This window comes from Antedon bifida, chromosome 4 (assembly GCF_963402885.1).
Source record: "Antedon bifida chromosome 4, ecAntBifi1.1, whole genome shotgun sequence".
NCBI lineage: Eukaryota > Metazoa > Echinodermata > Crinoidea > Comatulida > Antedonidae > Antedon > Antedon bifida.
Genome location: NC_136229.1, coordinates 9,208,796 through 9,234,661, shown reverse-complemented (window position 1 = coordinate 9,234,661; position 25,866 = coordinate 9,208,796). Strand labels below are relative to the sequence as shown.

Sequence of the window (25,866 nt, the reverse complement as noted above, 5' to 3'; positions counted from 1 at the left end):
TTCAACATAAAAGTAAAAATCCACAAAAAATACAAAATGGCTTTTGGTTTTTAATCTATGATCAAACATTTAAATTCATAAAATCGCGTGCAAGTCACGTTGCGCAACTCTGACGTTTTTCAAAAATAGGAGGTGCACGTGAATGTCGATATGTTGACAAAGTTACAAAATGTTATTTTTACACGTTTTAGAGAAACGCGATGCACAAACATAGGGTGGAAAGAAAGAAGAATAATACAGAAAAAAAGTCGATGATGATCTCATACAATCACAAGGAGTTATCCGCTAAGGTGCGGACAACTAAATATCCTAAAATATCAATTTGCACAAACGACGATGCAGGTTAGATTTTGGAAGTATACGGAATATGATTTTAAGATTACAACCTGTCGTAAAAAGGTATATGTTAATATAATATATTATATAACACATAAATAAATTCCTGTCATTGATTGGACGAATGTGGGTCACATGGCGAGCAATAGTACGCACTATTAAACGATCGTTTAATAGTACTTTTTGAAACATTTTTGTGTACGAAAAAAAAAACGTTTCGCGGATGAAAAAACATCTAGTATACAAATTACTGTGTAATACAACAGCGCCACCTGTCGCCTGGCCTCAGTTGAAATATAACCTTTCATCATTCACCTCATGCCATTATTTGTACCATTAAACATTCATTATTTGTATAATATTACTATTACAACAGTACTATATTTCTATATTACTTTAATAAAACATAAACCATAAAAAATCTATATACATCAATAATATGTAATCATCAATTGATCTCATCTTCCGCTGAATATATTTTATCTATTATTATTTACAATGTAGTTTAAACAGTAAAACACATTTGATGATTGAAGCTGTCTTGTGTTCATGCCTTGGTAAATACAATATGAGGATGATCAATAGAATTCTGTGAAAGAAAAACATTTTTTTAGACGCTCGATTCATAAAACTAATGTGAGGCATGACTATTCGATTTAAGATACTTTCGAGAGAGTGTCAATCGGATGGAGTACTAACTCTCTCGTTAGTTAAGCTTGGTTTCCAATTGGACATAACGTAACGACGACGTATGCGTAACACAAGTGAGTTGACCAATCACAGACGTTTCGGATGAATCTCGAGTCGTGATTGGTAACTATATTGCAGCAGTGCGCTTACGTCCTTGCGCTGAATCATAGTAGTGGGAACCAAGCTTCAGAACTACTCTCCAACTTACTGTGCGCCACCCATCCAACTTGTTTATATTCGTGATAATTATTTATTAAGGAGTTTATTAAATGTGCATTACCATATCATTACCACAGCAGGCACATGGAGCAGACCTGATAAGTAGCAGAATCGACAACACAATACCAACGAGTCCAAGTATCAACGGAGTCAACCCGCCAGTGATATACGTATAAGAAGAAGTCTGTTAAAAATGACAATTTACAATTATTTAGGCATAAACTTAATTCCTGTTTAGAAAAATATCTACACTTTTTTAAAGAGTGATAATTATACTAATTCTAAAACGGTTAGTTAAATTCAGGTTTGTAACTGTGATGTATTTTATCAATACAGTTGGTAACGCAAAGTATATTCTCTAATAGTCGTATGTTCAAATCTAGTACAAATTATGGTGCAATCGTGTCGTTTGAAGAAATTAACGTAACATAAATATAATACAGTACATCATACAAGTTTGTCTTGTTGATAGGATTTTCAATTTTATTGGAAGGTTTTTGCATATTGGATATGACGACATTTTAAAAATAGTATTATAATCTTCCAGAATTTCTAATAATCATAAAAAAATAAATTTCACAATGATTTTGACACTTTATTAACTTGTTTTAACAAGTTAATAAAGTGTAAAAATCATTGTGAAAATTATTTTTAAAAATCATTTTAATCTTCTTTTTATGATTCATGTGAATCTTCATTCTGATGTGTTTTATTTTACTGTACAGTTTTTATATGCTTCTCATAAGGGAGATCAATAAATTTGAATTAGAATAATATAGGCCTATATATTTTGTTTAACTTAAAAAAGAAATTCCATATCTGTGTCTTCACCTATTATCCGGAATTTGTTTATAGAAACAAAATGGGAGAAAGTTTAAATCAAACAGTACTCTATACTTACACATCCTATTTCACACGAAGTATCTGATATACTACTACTGTTAAGTCCCCAGTAAATAAAGAATCCAAACATCCAAATTGGGAACAGAACAATTGTCACGATTGAAAACACGTGAGCTGTTATTTTCTAAAAAAAAAGAATATATATATATATATATATATAATATATATATTAAAATACACCAAAATAACATCTTGGGGGAGTTTTTCGCAATGCTACTAGAATCAAACAAAACCTGATACGTCACACACATGTATTTAATTCAAATATGACTGCGGTAAATTTGAACTTATAAATTTTAGACTTACGAAGTTGAAGGGGTTGTTGGTAAACGGTATTATAAACGAGAATGAAGATTAATTCTGAAAATTCAGCGTACGAAGTGTTTAACAGTACAGTAAATATTATACCAACATGAGTGACGCAATGATTTATTGATTGTTGATTGGTTTAAAATAATACCCTTATAATATTATTATTATTATTATTATTACTATTGGCATTTTAAAGAATACTAACAGAACGGACAATTGGACCTGAAAATAAATGTTTTATCTACAAATAATTACAGTAGGATTCAATAACCATTGCCTACATTTAAACTATGCAACAATGCAAGAGATACTGTAGGCCTACGTTGAGTCTATTATCCATCCATAAATTTTAGAAAAAACAAAATAAATAAAAATTAAAAACGTTATAATATATGTTACTTATGTTTAAATATTTATTTTTTTGACATCCAACAATGATGTACATATTAAATGAATTAATTAAAACTCACACATAACCTTAGAACCAAGTGTCAATACAAAATGGCTTTTGTTTTTTAATCTATGATCAAACATTTAAATTCATAAAATCGCGCGCAAGTCACGTTGCGCAGCTCTGACGTTTTTCAAAAATAGGAGGTGCACGTGAATGTCGATACGTTGACAAAGTTACGAAATGTTATGTTTACACGTTTTAGAAAAACGCGACGCACAAAAATAGGGGTGGAAAGAAAGAAGAACTTCTTGAATACAGAAAAAAAGTTGATGATGATCTCATACAATCACAAGGAGTTGTCCGCTAAGGTGCGGACAACTAAATATCCTAAAATATCAATTTGCACCAACGACGATGCAGGTTAGATTTTGGAAGTATACGGAATATGATTTTAAGATTACAACCTGTCGTAAAAAGGTATATGTTAATATAATATATTATATAACACATAAATAAATTCCTGTCATTTGATTGGACGAATGTGGGTCACATGGCGTGCAATAGTACGCACTATTAAACGATCGTTTAATAGTACTTTTTGAAACATTTTTGTGTACGAAAAAAAAAAAACTTTTCGCGGATGAAAAAAAATCTAGTATACAAATTTTACTAGAATCAAACAAAACCTGATACGTCACACACACGTATTCAATTCAAATATGACTGCGGTAAATTTGAACGAAGTACAGGTACGTGTTGCTTGGCGAGGGAGAGTTAAAAACTGCTATTATCAAAATTGATCTCTCATTTTTAATTTACTTTCAATAAATTATCTATGATTATTATAATCAGTAATCATTCTTGATTCAGTGCAAAATGTGCAACATCCGTTTTCGTTATCGTATTTGGTATAGGTTGAAGTGAGTAGGCTTACAATATGTCAATAATTCATGTACCAAGCAATCAAACAAAAAAACATTGAGAAACACGCTGTTTGATTTAAGATATGTTTTAGAATTAATATTATACTATTTTAACTAATTTAAATTATCAATAATAAAAAACTATATATAATCGTTTTAATGTATGAAATTAATGTGAAACAAAGATATTACCATAATTGAATTAAACGCATAACAAAAACATTATACTTTGATTAGGCCTACGTTTGCATACCTTTGAGTTAAAAAAATACTAATATAGGCTATCCACGAAGTAAAGTTGATTCTTTACAAGACTGCTCATAAATGATGAAAAATCTTTTTTTTATTGTGTGGGCCTATTCATTCAACTTAATTTGCACTATTGTTTTTGTTCATAATGATTTGCCAATGACAGTTTAATATCGGTGAACTATAAACCAATGATAGTCATTGTTTTTGTTTCTCATACTTACTCGACGCCTGTTTTGTCGATTAAAAGTAAACATCAGACCAAAAACGCCCTCCAAAACAACCTGAAAATGTAGAGATATTATAATGAATATACAATAAAACAGTTTGCGTAGGAAAGAGATACAATGGAAACATAATGATACAGCTGTGGTTTACACACTCTAAGCACAAATAGATCCAAACTTGGATGATACCTGAAATCACTTAATGCTCGTGTGATCGATCGGTTAATCCCTATACCTCAGTGTAAACACAGTAACCTCTCCGATATAACTCCATGTGGACCTAATGTTACCTAACGTGTTCGAACGAAGAATAAGTTTTAAGCTCTGTCTACACTATCAAACTTTATGTGACAAAAAAATGTGATGTGCTCATATATGGACATGATGATGTCATATCACTACCATATTTAAGCATATCACTACCATATTTGGTCACATCATTCTTTTTTTGTCAAACTAGTTTGATTATGTAGCCAGGGCTTTAGTTTGTAAGAACATAGAAACAATTTTATTTCACAAATGAGCTGTGTCAAACAATTAATGTGTCCTGACAAGTTAGTGAAACAGTGAGGTGATGTGAGATTCCGTTTTCGGACTTTTTTTATGTTGTCTTGGTCAATTTTCAATCAACTTTTTCATTTTTACACTTGTGCTAAACAGCGCAGAGACTATTTGTATTTTGCGCTTTATAAATTAAAAACCATTAAACATTATTAATCAATATATTAATAATTATGATGACATTGTTGGTTTAATGGTTTTTAAAAACCTTTGCATATACCATTTTTACGCAAGTTGGAAATGAAGATGAAGTGTTTAATACTCGGAAATAATATGTCTGATACTTTGAAGTGGCCCTTTTTCATACGAATTCAACAACGAGTAACTCGCCAATTACAGGATGGATAAACTATATCATATTTTATCGTGCTTATAGTCTCATATGAGGCTTAGGGAAGTGAGTTGAAAGCGTAACAACCTTGATGCTATAGGTTAGGATTGAACGCTGGACCTCCTTGGGATTGGAAGGCAAGCAACTTAACCACCAAACTACATCTTCATTCCCTTTGAAACACTTATGGTGGAAATCACAACGGTTCCCCTACCAGCCCCATTTCTCTCCCCATTCTCCTCAACAATTCTCATCTTTTCTTCTCTTCTGTTTTCTTCCTGTTGAATAAATTTCTGTCAGAAACTTACGATTAGTCCAATGATTAAGCCAGGAATACCGGCGTACACGTGATTGTCATCCAACATAGTAACACTTGAAAGAGCAATGATTGCTGCGCCAAGTAGCATTAAGAATAATGAACTTATCTTGACGATCGTCAAGAAGCAAGTATTTTCTCCACACATTCTAGAAAAGAAACACCCAATGGAATCTATAATACATACAACGATACATTGAATAAGCTTGATTCTGAGTAGGACAAAACGCAGGAACATTTGACAAGCGATGGATTATTCGAATTGTCACTTTGCATTGGTCAACTCGCTTGTTGCGCAGTGGGTCTACGTCCTTGTGTGCGTCCTGTGGCTGGCATAATAAATTAGCATAAACAAACATCAGTTAGGCCTATCAGTCATTTTTCCTTTAACTGCTATGTCGGAATAGGCTTAATCTACACCATCGCCTCTTATAGGCCTGTAAATGGCTAATAGAGTTACGCTGGTAAGCTATAATTGTTAGCTATACTAGCTTATGCGTATTAGGCAGGCATTATGTATCCAGATGATTTATTTGCCCATTTCTGGTATATGATGCGTATGTACAGTATATAGGCCTACACCCCATTCACACAGCGTGGATACGTTATGGGAATATGCATAAAATTAAAATGGTCAAACATTTATAAACAAAACCTACCTTAACGGAAGATCCACGAAGACAAAAATATAAAGGCTTAATGATAGGTCACCTACATACTGGTACGCTGTTAACTGCTTGCGTGCGAGGAATCACTACTAGTATACCGAAATGAATGAATAACATTCACCGCGCTCAGTTGTCTCAAACCGCGCTTTACAATAAGGATTTGATAGTTGTGATGTCATACAATACATAAATACTATTTCAAGGTCGCGGTTGTTATTGACGCTGCTTGTATCCTGGTTGAAAACTATAAAATATAAATAATACAAATTGAGTCAACTGTACATTCAATAATTTAAACACTAATCACTTTTAATTGTATTTAGATAATGGGACATGAGAGAGATCTGTATAGGCATAATTTGAATAAATATATCTTGACTCAACAACGCCTATGAAGATTTGACGTGGTAATGTGGAGGGCATTCAAAGTAAAATTCACTCACAATTAGGTTGCTACGTGATTCACCTAATTATCCGTAGGCCTACGTAAGCAAATCAAAAGAATTGACTACACACAGACGCATCGTACTTGGTGCGATTGTTGGCAATAATCCTTGTTAACAATCTAACGAAATTCTTTATCAGGAGGCACGTCAGTACAGGTACAAACTAGGGAGTGACCGTAAATGTCACTATTTTTAATACTCCTGTCGAACTTTGTAGTAGCCCTACTACTGTCACACTTTGTTATAATCTGTAACACTCTGTAATAACTGCTGTCGCACTCCTATTATACTACTGTCACTTTCTGTAATAATTTCTGTCACACTTTGTTATAATCTGTAACACTCTGTAATAACTGCTGTCGCACTCCTATAATACTACTGTCACTTTCTGTAATAATTTCTGTCCCACTGTGTAATAACTGACAGAAGTCGACATTTTATACACACAATAACATATATAAAGATATATGTATGACCTTCAACTACCAGGTGTAAAGAAATAAAAAGTCGCTTACTTTAAGCGTAATGTGGATATTAAAACCATATCTTTGGTGATGAAACATAATTTAGCAATTAAATTATTCATAAAAATATACAGTAGTCGGTTCGACAATTATCAAATAAAGAACAGATAGATACAAGTATTTTTATATTTTGGTAAACAAAATCGCTGTAAGTACTGTCACTGTGTAAATAAACAGATACTGTATAAATAAATCTTTTTTCAATTTAATGTAGGTCTATCATCCCCATACTTTAAAAAAATGCACGGTTCTTACAAAAACATGCCATAAAGGCTTTCTGGGTGTGTAATTTTCTTGTTATGTTTCATAATTATATATAATAAAATAAAATAAACAACATAATTTTATAAGGAACTTTTCCGAGAGCCGTCGTTGATCGATTGAACGAATACGGTAATCATAATTGTACTATTGAGGCTATAATCTTCTTTCCCTTTTCAGGGAATTTATTAGTTCAATGTATATTGGCCTTTGGCCCTAATACAAACAAATAAAAAATAACTATAACTTAAGATAATGGTTTCTTCTTTCAAAAGCAAAGTAGACGTATTTTGCTAAATTATAAGTAAAATTTGTGTTGGAAAGTAATAAACATAGCTTATTAATAGAAGGAAAAACACGAATAAATCTTGGAATAAAACTTTTTCTTAAATCATTGTAAAATGTGCATTGCAAAATAAAATGATAGCCTATTCATCCTCAATAATGTTCTTTTTACATAATTTACACGTTCTCTTATACCTTTCTACACCCTCCCATCTGCCCTTTTCAATTTCTAGCTCTAATATCCCTAAACGTAACTTAGTTAATAATCTTCTTTGTTTAAAATTAATGATGTTGGTCAAGTGATAACTTAAACATATTTCTTTTTTATAAAGAGAAGAGAGCCTTAACTTATTATGTAAACTAATTTTTTAATGCATTTTTGTTTTTCAATATCACATAAGCGCAACTTAAATTCTCTCAAAAATAAACCTTTACTATTAACATATTGTTGTAACCATATATAACCAAAACCAGTAGAAAAAAGTAAGTGTTTGACTGTTGTGCCCAACAATTCTCATTACGGTAAACTTTTCTAAGTTGAAACTCATAACACTTAAAAATGAATCTGTCATGATCTAAAGTAATAATATGTAACCAAAATCTTATAACTGTAACTAAACAATCCAAAGAAAGTGGTAATCTACCCAACTCACAAGTAACAGCAGCATTTGGTGCATTTTTCCCAACTTGCAATGAATATCTACAAAATTTTAGTATGTGTTCTTTCAATAATGTTTGTGCTATCTGACATTCCCCAGATTTCGCTTCCATACGTTAAAATAGGAAGTATTTTCACATCAAAAATATGGTTCCATGTATTTATTGGAAGAAAAGATAAGTTACGATAAATAAAGGATTTTAAGCAGAATAAACTTTGATTTGCTTTTTGTTGATTATGTTGCATTGAGTTGTTCCATGCACCATTTGAACTAAAAATAACTAACTAAAGATAATTATACGAATTAACAATTTTTAATTGAATATTTTTATACTTCCATTTTTCAATGTTCCTTAAATTGCGGCCATTTTTAAAGACCATAATTTTGGATTTTGTAGTGTTTACAGTAAGTTTCCAAGTATCACAATAAAGTTCAAGTTTATTTATTAATTTTTGGAGACCTTTCACTGTATCACTAACAATGTTACACATTTTCCTCAGGCCTACTATACTACACTACAACATTGAAGATACCAAAACACAGAAAAGGCTATTCTTTAAAAATGTTGTCTTGATCTCATCTTCCGCTGGATATACTTTATCTATTATTATTTACAATGTAGTTTAAACAGTAAAATACATTTGATGATTGAAGCTGTCTCGTGTTCATGCTTTGGTAAATACAATATGAGGCTGATCAATAGAATTCTGTAAAAAAAACGAAAAAAAAAATAATAATAGATAGTAGGAAAAGTTTGAGGGAATGCCGATTCATAAAAACTAATGCGAGGCACTTTTCGATTTAAGATACTTTCGACAGAAGGTCAATCGTATCGATGGAGGAACAAACAACCCAATATTTTTGGGCAGATACAATCGTTAAGCTTGGACATAACGTAACGATGTAGGCGTAACACACGTACGTTGACCAATCACAAGGTACGTTTCGGTTGATCCCCGTGTCGTGATTGGTCAAATTAATTGCAGTGCGCTTACGTCCTTGCGCTGCATCCTAGTAGTCATGGAAAACAAACCCTAAACCCACTCTCCAGTTTACAGTACAACATCTCCATACACCATCCCTGCCACTCTTACCCTCCATGTCCAACGTTTTATTTTTTAGGTTCTTTTAGATTTATTAGGGGTTTATTAAATGTGCATCATTTACGATATTATCACCACAGCAGGCACATGGAGCAGACCTGATAAGAAGACAGCACAATACCAATGATTCCAAGTAACGACGGGGTCAACCCGCCGGTGATATACGTATCTGAAGTAATCTGTAAAAATGATAACGTTAAAGCATGTTAATGTACAATTAGGCATACCTGACGACATTTTAAAAATAATGATAGGCCTATACTTATTTTTTCGACAAATTTCACTTAAAATAATAATTGTGTGATTTTTATCAAGACATCTCAACTTAAAAAAGAAATGCCATATCAGTGTCTTATCGTATTATCTGGAAATTTGTTATTTTTATTTCAAAATGGGAGAAATATACCAGACAGTGGTCTATACTTACACATCCTTCTCCACACTCTGATATGTTAGAAACGTTAAGCGCCCAGTAAAAAACGAATGCAATTATCCAAAATGGCAACAGAACAATTGTCACAATTGAAAACACGAGAGCAGTTATTTTCTAAAAAGAACAACATAAAAATACACAAAAATAGCATATTGGTCGGAATTAATGCTGTACCATTGTCGCCAATGAATTTGGGAATATTAATAAACGCAAAATTGACATAGAACAACAATAATATCCATGTCAATGACAGTAAAATTTAAACCACTGTGAAACTTGTATTATTCCTATTATTTTTATCATAGTAATATTATTGACTGGTTGAAAATTATAATTATAAAATAATACAAATTGAGTCAACTGTACATTCAATAATTTAAACACTAATCACTTTTAATTGTATTTAGATAATGAGACATGAGAGAGATCTGTAGGCCTATTTGAATAAATATATCTTGACTCAACAACGCCTATGAAGATTTTACGTGGTAATGTGGAGGGCATTCAAAGTAAAATTCACTTACAATTAGGTTGCTACGTGATTCACCTAATTATCCGTAGGCCTACGTAAGCAAATCAAAAGAATTGACTGCACACAGACGCATCGTACTTGGTGCGGTTGTTGGCAATAATCCATAATTGTTATTATAGTAATATTAATATTGACATAATTTCATTAAACATCCACATACAGTACAACTTTTCTTAACAAATTTTTTCAATCTTTTATCAACTAAAAGTCGTGGTTAGTCATGTCTCGGGTCACATTCTATGGTCGCCGTACAGATAGGCTGCTACATCAGCACTATGAATGGATGACTAGTTGGTGACAAGAACGCTAGTTGGTCATACCCAGTACCGTTTTGATTTTACTCGGGAAACCACCTCACGACGTAATCATTGCGATAGTCAGTGACTAGTGACATCTGCAGGGGAATCGGGTGCATATTATTCATTATTTAATGGACATTTTACATTAAAGTTTAACAAAGATATAAATATGTACAACACAATCATAAAAAAACATTAAATCGAGAAACATATTATACGCTGTTTTAATTTGAGATTAATTAATAAATTATCAACAATAAAATAGAGAAAAGGGGCCTGATTATGATACGTGTACTTATTCTTTCTTTCTTTCTTTTATATCAATAAACAATGGCCTCCGGCCAATTTCACATAATAAAATCTATATTATTTCATACAGGGTTTTCTTTATAATGGGGGCCTATGTTTGTTTTAATCTTAATTGATCACAAAACATAATATTATTCTATTCTAATTTTTAAATGTCGCCCTTTTCAATCAAAGATTATGACAAGATAACTAAAGCGTGATAGTATAAATTGTCAAATTTAATATTTTTGTAAAAATTGAGACGTGTTATTATTACTAATTGCTTCACTTGATTTCTGCAATGCAAAATCCCTAATTCTTTGTGAAATAATAGGTAAAATTGTTCATTAAACAAACTATTCCACATATAGGCCTAATCACAACTGCAATTATCCAGAACGCCTAACAATTTTTGCCATTTTTCCGCCCACGATCTTTGAGTTTGGTTATATCACTATATTAAGGTAGTCTATTATTTTCTATTTTATTTATTTTATCCAATACTTTCTCAATATTTGATTATTAATATTAATTGGAATTCTATACCTACTTTGCTACGCGAATATTATGGTAAACTTGCACTGTTGTTTCATATATTATTTACCCACGACAGTTTAATATCGGTGAACTATAAACACTAATAATAATCGTATTTGTTTGTACTTACCCGACATCTATTCTGTCGATTAAAAGTAAACATCAGGCCAAAGACGCCCTCCAAAACAACCTGAAAATGTATAGATATAATAATAAAAATATAATGTATGATCGGTACTCCGTGTAATAACTCCGAAATAAATGTGCTTATCAAAAAGTATTAAAAATATAATTTCACAAATGAGCTGTGCTAAGCAATAACGTGTTTATTAATCATTAGTCACGACAACGTCGGTTATGGTGACACACAAGGTGCACGTGATACAAAAACATGACATTAAGCCAAAAAATGAAAAATTAAACTGCTGCGGAGTCTCAGAACCTTATTGTATTCGTAACGCTAGCTGGAAATGACGGACATTGGTCATTGGAAATATAGGCCTTATAATTCTTTGACGTGATTATCATTTTCTCAAGCTTTAGGCAGTGCGACGTAGTGGAATCACCCGACACGGTTTCTCTTCCCTCTCTCCTCTCCCACTCTCCTTTCCACGTCTCTATCCCTCATTCCCGTTTTGATTTAACTTTTTTCAGACACTTACGATTAGTCCAATGATTACGCCAGGAATACCGGCGTACACGTGATTGTTATCCAACATAGTAATACTTGAAAGAGCAATGATTGCTGCGCCAAGTAGCATCAAGAGTAATGAACTTATCTTGACGATCGTCAAGAACCAATTATTTCCCCCACACATTCTAGAAAAAAAAACAATGGAATCTATAATATACAAACGATACATTGAATAAACTTGATTTGACCAATCACAATCGATGGCTTATTGGAAGGACTCTTTGCATTGGTCAACAAGCTTACGCAGTGAGTCTACGTTCTTGCGTGGGTCCTGTGGAAAGCAAACCTAAGGTTAGTATAATAAATTAGCATAAACAAACATCAGTTAGGCCTATGTCGGAATAGGCTTACTCTACACCATCGCCTCTTATAGGCCAAGATGGTACGCTCTCTTCGCTCACGTACGATCTTGGTCGGTTCTCGAATACATAATATAATTTCAGTACAATAAAAACTGGCGATTTCAAAATGTACGTACCGCAGGACAATAATACATGTCGTTTACAGCAACGATAAATAGACACATTGAATTATATAGTTAACTAAAATTAGCACCCTTGGAATTACCTCCGATAGAGAAAGTCACAAAATGAGTCCAAATGTTTGAGTAAAATTTAAACAAAACCAATTTGTGTTTTGTATGTAACATTAGGGTTGGGGGATGACGAACTGCATATGAGGCGTAGGTAGGCCTATACTACCCCATTCACACAGCGTGAATATGTTATGGGTACTATTTATAAAATTTGAATGGTAAAATCTTGATTTAAAAAAACCAACCTTAACGGAAGATCCACGAAGACAGAAATATAAAGACTTCTAAACAAATCTTATAAGTAACGGAATAATAGGCCTGCCTACACAAATGTAACTGCTACGCTGCTTGTGTGCGAGCAATCACTAGTACTGTATACCGATGAATTAATGAATAACTTTCAATGCGGCTGAAGTTTATAACCAGGATTTGATACTGCGATGTCATATATCAATACTATTTCAAGGTCGCGGTTGTTATTGACGCTGCTTGTATCCTGGTGTGAAAACATTGAACGAATTGAGCCAACCAGTGTACTTTCAATAATTTCAACACTACTCACTAATAAATTGCATTCAGATGGAACATCTGAAGACATGAGAGATCTGTAGGCCTATTTGAAATATATATATATAATATTCTTGACTCAAAAACGTCTATGAAGACATTTCTGGAGGTCATTCAAAGAAAAATTCATTAAACCTAGTATAGTAGTGAACTACTATAGTCAAAATTAGGTGGCTATTTTAGTTTACCTAATTATCCTTACGTAGCCTATAAGCAAAAAAATGACTACACACAGACTCATCGTACTTGACTTATATATTTATTGGACTGAGTATATTTAAACTTGGTGTGGTTGACAATAATCCTTGTTAATAAGGAGGCATGACGTCAATACAAGTTGTGGTAAATATCTACTAACTGGACTCACACTGTAAAAAAGTCACTATTTGTAATGCTGTACTGCTGTCACACTCTGTAATACTCCTGTCTCACTTTTTAATACTACTGTCACACTTTTTAATACTACTGTCACACACTGTAATACTACTGTCACACTTTTTAATACTCCTGTCACACTTTTTAATACTACTGTCACACTTTTTAATACTCCTGTCACACTATTTAATACTACTGTCACACTTTTTAATACTCCTGTCTCACTTTTTAATACTACTGTCACACTTTTTAATACTACTGTCACACACTGTAATACTACTGTCACACTTTTTAATACTCCTGTCACACTTTTTAATACTCCTGTCACACTTTTTAATACTCCTGTCACACTATTTAATACTACTGTCACACTTTTTAATACTCCTGTCTCACTTTTTAATACTACTGTCACACTTTTTAATACTACTGTCACACTTTGTAATACTCCTGTCACACTTGTTAATACTACTGTCACTTTGCAACACTGCTGTCACACTCTGTAATAACTCCTGTCGCACCAATCTTGTAATACTACTGTCACTTTCCAACACTGCTGTCGCACTTTGTAATACTGCACACTTTGCAATACTGCTGTCACATTTTGTAATACTATTGTCACACACTGTAATACTATTGTCACATACTGTAATACTACTGTCTACTGTGTAATAACTGCTGTCGCACTTTGTAACATTTTGAACTACTCGTGAAGTAGTCGAAGTGCATTTCCACATTTTATACACACAATAATATATATAAAGATATCTACCAAGTGTAAAGAAATAAAAAGTCGCTTACTATAAGCGTAATGTGGATATTAAAACCATATTTGGTGATGAAATATAATTTAGCAATTAAATTATTCATAAAAATATACAGTAGTCGATTTGACAATTTTCAAATAAAGCAGGTAGATACAAATATTTTTATTTTTGTAAACAAAATCGCTATAAGTACTGTCACTGTGTAAATAAACAAATTGTGGACACAATAATGTATTCAAATCTTGTTTTTAATGTAATGTAGGTATATTATCTCCAACAAAAAATGCACGGTTCTTAAAAAAACATGCCATAAAGGCTTTCTGAGTGTGTAACTTAGGTAGGATCAATAACCAACAACACTTGAACAGCGATATTACAATGTTTGTTATGGTTATTGAATAATAACCATGTTCTGGCCAAATCAATAATTTTAAGCACACTGTTAATGCGAATCTTTAATGTCCATTCATAAACCGATGAACTGAAACAACAAAAATATCTCTCAGTAATAAGACAATAGCAAACAATAATAGTAAAGTTATACAAACTAAATAATGATAATGCCTCATAATTCAGGCTAGATCATAACTAAATACACTTTAAACATAAACAGGTGAGTATACATAATTATATAGGCTATAGCAAATTAAGGTGTGGCCCAAATGGCTCAACAATTTATTCCTTATAACCTCAAAGAGTAGCCAAATTGGTCCCTAGACTTAATAGGGACATATGAAGTTACCAAATTGGACCTTACAAACCAATTCACTAAATAATATAACAATCTATTGTAAAAAGGTACATTTTTACTTAAATAAAATATTAAAAAAAATACTATATAGGCTTACATCAATATAAAAATAAATAGCCTAAAACTATGGCAGCGGCATCATTAGTATACCACAATATGAAATATATATATAAAGATGTAACATTCTATGTGATTTTATTGAACTTTAATTGAGGCTTACTGTACTCGCGTAATTTGGCACAATCTACAACTTGTATCCGAGGCTGTCTTTATTTACGTAAGCCTCTGATCAAATATAAAAACTATAGCTATAGCAGCACATGTCATAATTATATAATAAAATATAAATAAACAACATAAATGTATGAGGGACTTTTCCGAGAGCCGGCGTTGATCGATTGCACAAATACGGTAATCATAATTGTACTATTGAGGCCAGCTTTATGTTACACATTTTCCTCAGGCCTACTCTACTACACTACAACATTGAATATTCAAAACACAGAAAAAGGCTATTCTTTAAAAATGTTGTCTTGATCTCATCTTCCGCTGGATATACTTTATCTATTATTATTTACAATGTAGTTTAAACAGTAAAAAACATTTGATTATTGAAGCTGTCTCGTGTTCATGCTTTGGTAAATACAATATGAGGCTGATCAATAGAACAGAAAAATAATAGTCGATGGTGGGAAAGGTTTGAGGGTACTTGATAACAAAAAACTAATGTGAGGCGACTTGAGACAATTTCACTCGAATAGAGGAACAAACAGACTAATATTTTTGAGCAGATAAAAACTTAACAATCGTTCCCAATTGGACATAACGTAACGACGCGTAACGCAAGTGTCGAGTTGACCAATCACAGGGGACGTTTCGGATGATCCACGTGTCGTGATTGGTCAAATCAATTTCAGTTCGCTTACGTCCTTGCGCGGCATCCTAGTAGTGGAAAACAAACCCTAAACCCACTGAACCCACTCTCCAGTTTACAGTACAACATCTCCACACACCACTGCCACTGCTACCTCCCATGCCCATGAACGTCTTTTCGATTTATTAGGAGTTTATTAAATGTCCATCATTTACCATATCACCACAGCAGGCACATGGAGCAGACCGGATACGAAGCAGAATTGACAGCACAATACCAACGAGTCCAAGGATCAACGGGGTCAACCCGCCGGTGATATAAGTATCAGAAGTAGTCTGTTAAAAATGACAAAGTTAAAGCAATTACATATACCTTGTGCATATTGGATATGACGACATTTTAAAAACAATTATAGGCCTATACTTATTTTTTCGACAAATTTCACATAGTTTCCAAACTGTAATTATAACAATAATTGTGTGATTTTTAGCAAGACTTCTCAACTTAAAAAAAGAAATGCAATATCGGTATCTTTTCGTATTATCTGAAAATTGGTTATTTTTTTTTCAAAATGGGAGAAATATACCACCAGACAGTGCGTATACTTACACATCCAGGTTCTCTACACTCTGATATACGAGCAAGGTTAACTAACCAGTAAATCCAGAATGCATTAATCCAAAATAGCAACAGAACAATTGTCAAAATTGAAAACACGAGAGCAGTTTTTTTCTAAAAAGAACAAAATTAAAATACACAAAAATAGCATCTTGGTCGAAATTAATGCTGTACCATTGTCGCCAATGAATTTGGGCATATTAATAAACACAAAGTAGACATAGAATAACATTAATATCCATGTCAATGACAGTAAAATTCAAACCAATGTGAAACTTTTACAATTCCTATTATTTTTATCATTTTATTTATTTATTTATTGTTGTTGTTTACATTATATGTGTTATCAATTAATAGATTAATACATGTATGTTGTACGCCTACCAAATATTTCAGTTTTAAAAGTTTCAACAGTAGGCTACTACCGTAATCATTGCGATAGTCAGTTAGACTCTATCTAGTGACAGCTGCAGGGGAATTGGGTGCATATTATTCATTATTTAATAGAAATTTTACATTGAAGTTTAACAAAGATTTAAATATGTACAACACAATCCTACAAAACATTAAATCTAGAAACATATTATACGCTGTTTTTTAGATATATTATACTGTATTAATCAATTAATACATTATCAACAATAAAACAGATTTATACTCGTGAGAAAATGAATGATTATGATACGTGTATCTTTCTTTTATTTCGGTGAACAATGGCCAGCATGCAACGCGACTAGACGTGCTGCATTTCTGCTCGTCAGGTGAGAGGAAGTTTCACCCAAATTCAGGTATATTCCATATAACTAAGGAATTGATTCCCTAAAAATGGCGACTACAAGGCAAGCTACTAGCAAGAATAAAAATAAAATCACTGATTTTACTACGAAAGGAAGAAATAATTCCCAGGCCAGGCCCCAACAGAAAGGTGATACCAGTGGGCTTACACATGAAAGCCAAGCGGGAGAAACAACCTCTGTCCACCCCATTACGCTGAGTGAGGCATCCATACAAATCGAACGTACTGCGCATATGGAATGTGTCAGATATGCAAATAATGATGCAGCTGGGGCGACGGCGGAGAATTCGAACGCATGCCTGAAACCAAGCACACAAAGCAACAGCACGACGAAGGTGGAACATGTTGATTCGGTGCTTGAACAAATACGGGAAGAACTGAAGCTAACCTTTCTTTCATTGGAAACAACTATGAAAGCAAATCAAACTTTATTCAACAACAAGCTAGATACTATTCTAACAAATCAACAGACACTCAATATGAGGCTGGATACAGTAGAAGAGAAGCAGGAAAACTACAGATTGTCATTGGATTTTGAAAGTGAACGCCTGGATTAGGTAGTCAAAGCGTCGGAAAACCTGAACAAATCTATCAAAGAATCAAACAAGAAAATGGCTGAAGTGGATGAAAATTACAAAAGAATAAAAAGTTTAGAGAATGAAGTACTTAGCCTAGAAAGATATACTAGGTCCTTCATTGTGCGATTTCAAGCCCGACCAGATCGGACAGATATTCTAAAGATGGCTAGGAGTTGCCTTAAGGATAGCGATATTTTTGTCACTGATGATCTACCATATAAAGACTCAAAAAAGCAATTTAAGGGTATTATGAAAACTGCTTATGAAAAAGGGAATCGTGTATTATTCAAGAAAGGGAGTCTATACATTAATGGAAAACTTTACAAGGAATAAACATTAAATAAAGAGAAAAGAATATTTTGGATACTCTACACCATCGCCTCTTATAGGCCAAGATGGTACGCTCTCTTCGCTCACGTACGATCTTGGTCGGTTCTCGAATACATAATATAATTTCAGTATAATAAAAACTGGCGATTTCAAAATGTACGTACCGCAGGACAATAATACATGTCGTTTACAGCAACGATAAATAGACACATTGAACTATATAGTTAACTAAAATTAGCACCCTTGGAATTACCTCCGATAGAGAAAGTCACAAAATGAGTCCAAGTGTTTGAGTCAAATTTAAACAAAACCAATTTGTGTTTTGTATGTAACATTACGGTTGGGGGATGACGAACTGCATATGAGGCGTAGGTAGGCCTATACTACCCCATTCACACAGCGTGAATATGTTATGGGTACTATTTATAAAATTAGAATGGTGAAATCTTGATTAAAAAAAAAACAACCTTAAGCCTGCCTACACAAATGTAACTGCTACGCTGCTTGTGTGCGAGGAATCACTAGTATACCGATGACTTAATGAATAACTTTCAATGCGGCTGAAGTTTATAACCAGGATTTGATACTGCGATGTCATATATCAATACTATTTCAAGGTCGCGGTTGTTATTGACGCTGCTTGTATCCTGGTTGAAAACATTGAACGAATTGAGCAAACCAGTGTACTTTCAATAATTTCAACACTACTCACTAATTAATTGCATTCAGATGGAACATCTGAAGACATGAGAGATCTGTAGGCCTATTTGAAATATATATATAATATTCTTGACTCAACAACGTCTATGAAGACATTTCTGGAGGTCATTCAAAGTAAAATTCATTAAACCTAGTATAGTAGTAATAAACTACTCAAAATTAGGTGGCTATTTTAGTTTACCTAATTATCCTTACGTAGCCTATAAGCAAATAAAAAAAATGACTACACACATACTCATCGTACTTGATTTTTGTATTTATTGGACTGAGTTTATTTAAACTTGGTGTGGTTGGCAATAATCCTTGTTAATAATCCAAAAAAAAATCTTTTTCAGAAGGCATGACGTCAATTACTGGACTCACACTGTAAACAAAGTCACTATTTGTAATACAGTACTGCTGTCGCACTTTGTAATACTGCTGTCACACTCTGTAATAACTCCTGTCGCACCAATCTTGTAATACTACTGTCACTTTGCAACACTGCTGTCACATTATGTAATACTGCTCCCGCACTTTGTAATACTACTGTCACACACTGTAATAACTTCCGTCGCTCTCTGTAATACTACTGACACACCTCTGTAATAACTTCTGTCACACTTTGTAATACTACTGCCACACACTGTAATACTACTGACACACCCTGTAATAACTTCTGTCACACTTTGTAATACTACTGCCACACACTGTAATACTACTGACACACCTCTGTAATAACTTCTGTCACACTTTGTAATACTACTGCCACACACTGTAATACTACTGACACACCTCTGTAATAACTTCTGTCACACTTTGTAATAACTTCTGTCACACTTTGTAATACTACTGCCACACACTGTAATACTACTGACACACCTCTGTAATAACTTCTGTCGCACTTTGTAATACTACTGCCACACACTGTAATACTACTGACACACCCATGTAATAACTTCTGTCGCACTTTGTAATACTACTGCCACACACTGTAATACTATTGACACACCCCTGTAATAACTTCTGTCACACTTTGTAATACTACTGCCACACACTGTAATACTACGGACACACCCCTGTAATAACTTCTGTCACACTTTGTAATATTGCTACCACACACTGTAATACTACTGACACACCCCTGTAATAACTTCTGTCGCACTTTGTAATACTACTGACACACCCCTGTAATAACTTCTGTCGCACTTTGTAATACTACTGACACACACTGTAATACTACTGCCACACACTGTAATACTACTGACACACCCCTGTAATAACTTCTGTCGCACTTTGTAATACTACTGCCACACACTGTAATACTATTGACACACCCCTGTAATAACTTCTGTCACACTTTGTAATACTACTGCCACATACTGTAATACTACGGACACACCCCTGTAATAACTTCTGTCACACTTTGTAATACTGCTACCACACACTGTAATACTACTGACACACCCCTGTAATAACTTCTGTCGCACTTTGTAATACTACTGACACACCCCTGTAATAACTTCTGTCGCACTTTGTAATACTACTGACACACACTGTAATACTACTGACACACACTGTAATACTACTGACACACCCCTGTAATAACTTCTGTCGCACTTTGTAATACTACTGACACACACTGTAATACTACTGCCACACACTGTAATACTACTGACACACCTCTGTAATAACTTCTGTCGCACTTTGTAATACTGCTGTCACAGTCTGTAATAATTTCTGTCGCACTTCGTAACATTTTGAACTACTCCTGAAGTAGTCGAAGTGCATATCAACATTTTATACACAATAACATATATAGATATCTGTATGGCGGATTATTATTCAAAGTAATGTTTTATTGGAGAGGCGTTTATTCAAATAAATACCATCCTAATAATTAATACATTATTTAATTTAAACATTTTTCTAAACTAACTTTCGTGACAGAGTGGACCGTTTCAAATTCAAATTCAAATATTCTTTATTCATCATCAATCATGAAAATATACAACAATATATGAGAACATAAAAAAAAGATGAAAAGGAAACACATAAAAACTCAAAAGAGCTTGATTAGTTGTGTCCCCCTACGTCCCTAACTAGCCTAAAAACTAAAACATAAATAATAAAAAAAAGCTAAATCCTGCAACAAGTATTATTTTTAAAATTATTTGTAAAATGATAATAAATGTTCTTTAAACAATGATTTAAATATATATATTGATTTGGTACTTTGTAGTTCGTAATTCAAGTCATTCCACAATTTGGGTCCCACACACAGTAAAACTAGTAGAAGTACGATTACGTTTTCTGAGTCTCATTTTACTTGTTTCCCGTACACTTTCGTCTACGGGATCGAGGCGAAGCACTCAGTGCTTAAAAGCCCCTCTTAGCAATAAAATCATATTCTATATAGGGTGAAAACTTCAGCGGGTGGTTAGACCATGCGACGTTAAGTTTTGCTTCGAACAAGTTCACCGTAGCACATGAAACTACATCCGTAGGCAGAGCATTCCATAAGAGAATAACTCTCCTAGAGAACGTGTCCCTCCTAATATTAAGACGAGAGCTTTTAAACTTGAGTTTATATGGGTGTCCACGGGTCCGAGATTCTAGATCAAATTCAAAAAATGTGTTGATCGAGATACGATCGAAACCTTTAACAATCCTAAAAACTTGGATAATATCCGCTCTCTGCCTTCGATATCTCATGGTAGGAAGACCAAGAATTCTCAAACGTTGTTCATAAGGGATATTTCGGTACCTAGGAATCAATCTTGTTGCTCTTTGCTGGACCTTCTCTATTTCATCCTGATCTCGTTTTCTAATAGGATTATAAACAGTGTTACAATATTCAAGCGTTGGCCTGACAATAGACTTATACAGCTTCAAAAATCCATCTTTATTCAAGAATTTAAAATATCTATAAATCATTCCTAGTTTCTTATTAGCTCTTTTACAAATATCCGCTACATGCAAATTAAAGATTAAACTACGATCAAAGGTAACACCTAGATCTTTCTCCTGCTTTACCTCATGTAGTAAATTACCAGCCATTGAATACAAGAACTTGGGACCATAATGAAATACCTTACACTTAGTGTCATTAAATGGCAATTGCCAAACATTAGACCAATGGGAAGCACTGTCAATGTCTCTATGAAATAAATCCGCATCATCAATGTTATTGACCACTCTATACAACTTAGTGTCGTCTGCAAATAAACGTATACTAGATTCGACAACATCAGGTAAATCGTTAATGAAGATTGAAAATAAGATTGGGCCCACAACGCTACCCTGTGGAATTCCACTTAATACTGGAGCCTGTGATGATAATTGACCATTGACACTAACTCGTTGCGTTCTATTTGACAAATAATTAGAGAACCAACCTAGTAGATTTCCCGTAATACCAAAACCTTTCAATTTGACTAGAAGCCTTAGGTGTGGCACACTATCAAAAGCCTTTATATAGTCTAAATAGAGACACAATCAAAGCTATCATGGTTATCCAGGTTAGTAGTCCAACTCTCCAGGACATCAAGCAGTTGTAATGCACATGATCTACCTTGTCTGAATCCAAATTGTTCGTTGCACAAAAGACCATTACTCTCAAGATACATTACAAGTTTGTCCCTAATAATCCTTTCCATCATTTTCCCTATGACCGACGTTAAACTAACCGGTCTATAGTTAGCCGGGTCCTCCTTTTTGCCTTTTTTGAATATAGGTATTACAATTGCCTCCTTCCACGATAGAGGGACCTTCTGATCATTGAATAATCTAGTGAATATTAGACTGAGAGGGTAAGCAATTTTATCCTTTAATTCAATCAAAACCCGTGGGTGAAAGCCATCAGGGCCAGCTGACTTATCTATAACTAAGTTAGACAACAGCTTATGAATATCTTCTACATTAAACTCAATATCTGACAAAGAAGCCTCAATCTTTTTATCCAGATTCGGAACATTCGATAAGTTCTCCTTACAAAAGACACTGCTAAAAAAAGAATTAAAAGACTCGGCTTTCTCTTGGTCATCTACAACAAGTTTACCCTCAAAATTTCTAAGAGTTGGAATACCAGATCTGGTTTTTAGCTGAGAATTTACATAGCGCCAAAAAGACTTTTCATTGACTTTAACCTCATTTGCAAATTTTCGAAGATGCTTTTAGAACTCTTAATCAAATTGACAGTATCATTCCTTACTCTAATAAACGTGTTCCATTTGACACTAGCACAGTCATGCCCTTTACGCTTTGCTTTGATATACTGTTTCCAGCATTTATTCTTCTGTTTAATAGACTTATCAACCTCCTAAAACCGCAAAGGTCTCTTAAAATTTCCAGACAAGTGTTTCTTACTCTTTGGAACAAACTGTTACCTCTAGATAAAATCTCATCAAAAGAACCGTGCGAGTGTAACCCGTCCTTATCCAATAACTCAGTGTCCCAATCGACACTATCAAGAAAACCACGAAACTTATCATAATCAGCATGGAAATAATTTCTGACCTCTACCACCTCATCTTTGATTAAATTAACTGGAATTTTAAATCGAAGTACCATATGATCACTCTTACCTAATGGTGGAGCTTGAAGGACCTCACTAATAGAATCCTCATGTGATGTAAGTAACAGGTCCAGAACATTGGGCTGTTCTCCTATTCTATAACGGGTTGGGTCTCGTACATGCTGAGCTAAAAATAAGTCATTAATGGTGTCGAAAAAATTATGACTATTTTTACCATCTTCACCAGTCACATATCCTAGCTCCCAATTAATACTCCTATAATTAAAATCTCCAACTATAATAAAATCAGAACAAGAAAAGGATGCCACTTTTCTAAACAGAGAACACAAAGCAAAATTATTGACATTAGATCCGGCGTCACTGCTATACACACATCCAATTAAAAAGGTGCGATCTTTGACTCTAATCTCAACAAACATTGATTCCTCAAACAAAATATCTTTAAATAAAACAGGAGTGGCAGACATCCCATTTCGAACATAAATAACGACTCCTCTACCAGATGAAAGCTTTTTATTTGGCAAAAACATCTGATATCCAGGGATATGAAACTCTTCTATAGACAATTCAAAAAAGTACTTCTTTGGTAGAATCTCAGTCAAAGCAATGATATCAGCTTTCTCTGAAGATAAACGCAACAGAAGCTCATTCTTCTTATTTAGAAGAGAATCACAATTTGTATAAAACACATTAAAAAAATCATTAACATCTTCTGACTGCGTGGAACTTACATTGTTAGGCAGTGTTCTCTTCCGAAGTAGTGCTTTGGGAACGAAACCGAGTTATTTTCCCCCTTCTAATTACCAAGTCTTTTTCCCCTTTGCTTTGCCTATCCCTCAATATGTCCCTAAGTTTATTATACTCATCACGTTCCTTTATTGTTCTATCATTACTTACTGCGCACTTTTTTTGTATAGCAATTTCAAAGGCATCTCTTTTGGTACATTCCTCCTTGAAAACTACCTTTATAGGGCGGCACCCATCTTCACTGCGTTTACCCACCCGGAAAAATGTTCTCATTTCGACCTCTAAGTCAATATCCTCGAAAATACCTGTCAATTTACTGAGGTCATCATTTTTCCTTGTATCTGAGTCATTACTCTTAGACTCATCTATTCTATATAGCATCAAATTAGATTTTCTTTTCAATCTCTCATTTTCATCCTTAAGTCTATTTTCAATTATTGTCTTAACCTCCTCATTATTAACAACCCTAGATGACCGGGATAACTTTTTAATATCCTCTTTATTGATCTCTACCTCAGATTTAATCGCTTCAATTGTTTTAATCATGGTTTTTTGTGTCTCATTAACATTATTAATAAGACCCATGAAACTGCCTACTGAGACTGAGCAGCTCCTACAGTACCAAAAAATGGATGAGTCATCTTTGGATAGCCACTTATATTTGGCTTCATTAATTTTCTGACAATCTATGTGGAACCATAGCTTACAAAGACCGCATAAAACCGATTTGCCACCAGTCATAAAATGGCCACCACATGAACCACATTCGTCTTCACCCTCGATATCTACTACCGTTTTATCAACTGTAACTCCTGCATTACGTGACCTAGGCTTAGGCCTGGCACCTTGGTCTTTGCTTTTGGAAGCCATGCCCTAACTGCTTACACAACCCTAGGCCTAGCAAAGACAATCTAAAAAAAGAAAAATCTCACCAGTCCTTAGAAACACTAAGAGCTCAAGCTCAAATTTGAAGCAAAAGAATAGTAATGATTTGAAAGTAAAAGATCGTAAAAAACTTTACAGACCCCGCCAGTAATAATAAAGAAATTTCCGACTTCAGAAACACGTCCCACTACCATAAAGCGCGCACAATAAACTAGGGGGCCTAGGCCTAGCCTATTTCTTAGCGTATGGTGCCTAGGCTAGAAGCCTGGTATAATCAACAGCTAAGGCAAGTAAAATAAGAGCACAAGCAACAATTGAATCAAAAGATGAGTAAAAGGGAGTTTATATTATTTAAGAAATACCAAATCTATACAAAACTAGCAAACAAGATTCAAAGACTTTCCGATTACAGATATTCGTCCAACCACAAACCCAGGCCTAGCAAAGACAATCTCAAAAAATCTCTCCAATCGAAAGATAAATCGAATAATACAAGGAAGAAGAGTGATGGAGACTTTATGTAAGTAAAAATCGTGAAAAAACTATACAAAACCAGCAAACAAGATTCACAACTTTTACAACTTCAGAAACACGTCCAACCACCATGAAGCGCCCTCTAT

At 33.7% G+C, this 25,866-nt stretch overlaps 2 protein-coding genes and 1 long non-coding RNA gene across 3 annotated transcripts in view; all 3 read right to left on the bottom strand.

Annotated features, from left to right (window-relative positions):
* Nucleotides 1-788: 788 nt before the first annotated feature.
* LOC144839473 (uncharacterized) lies at nucleotides 789-6,353 on the bottom strand. Its single transcript, XM_078694846.1, has 6 exons — nucleotides 6,121-6,353; nucleotides 5,454-5,610; nucleotides 4,251-4,310; nucleotides 2,147-2,272; nucleotides 1,307-1,429; nucleotides 789-925 (listed from the first exon to the last, which is right to left on the bottom strand). The coding sequence occupies exons 2-6, from the start codon at nucleotides 5,607-5,609 to the stop codon at nucleotides 884-886; spliced, it is 507 nt and encodes a 168-aa protein (XP_078550972.1). The 5' UTR covers nucleotide 5,610; nucleotides 6,121-6,353; the 3' UTR covers nucleotides 789-883.
* Nucleotides 6,354-8,857: 2,504 nt separating this feature from the next.
* LOC144839476 (uncharacterized) overlaps nucleotides 8,858-25,866 on the bottom strand; it is a 24,053-nt gene continuing 7,044 nt past the window's right edge. Inside the window, exons 5-6 of the mRNA XM_078694849.1 lie at nucleotides 16,272-16,391; nucleotides 8,858-9,011 (exon numbers count right to left, since the gene is read on the bottom strand). Of these exons, the coding sequence (XP_078550975.1) occupies nucleotides 8,970-9,011; nucleotides 16,272-16,391 (162 nt within the window). The 3' untranslated portion in view covers nucleotides 8,858-8,969. The remainder of the gene's footprint in view (nucleotides 9,012-16,271; nucleotides 16,392-25,866) is intronic.
* LOC144839482 (uncharacterized) lies at nucleotides 19,457-20,812 on the bottom strand. Its single transcript, XR_013611756.1, has 3 exons — nucleotides 20,753-20,812; nucleotides 19,789-20,015; nucleotides 19,457-19,636 (listed from the first exon to the last, which is right to left on the bottom strand). It is a non-coding gene; the product is annotated as an uncharacterized LOC144839482 (long non-coding RNA).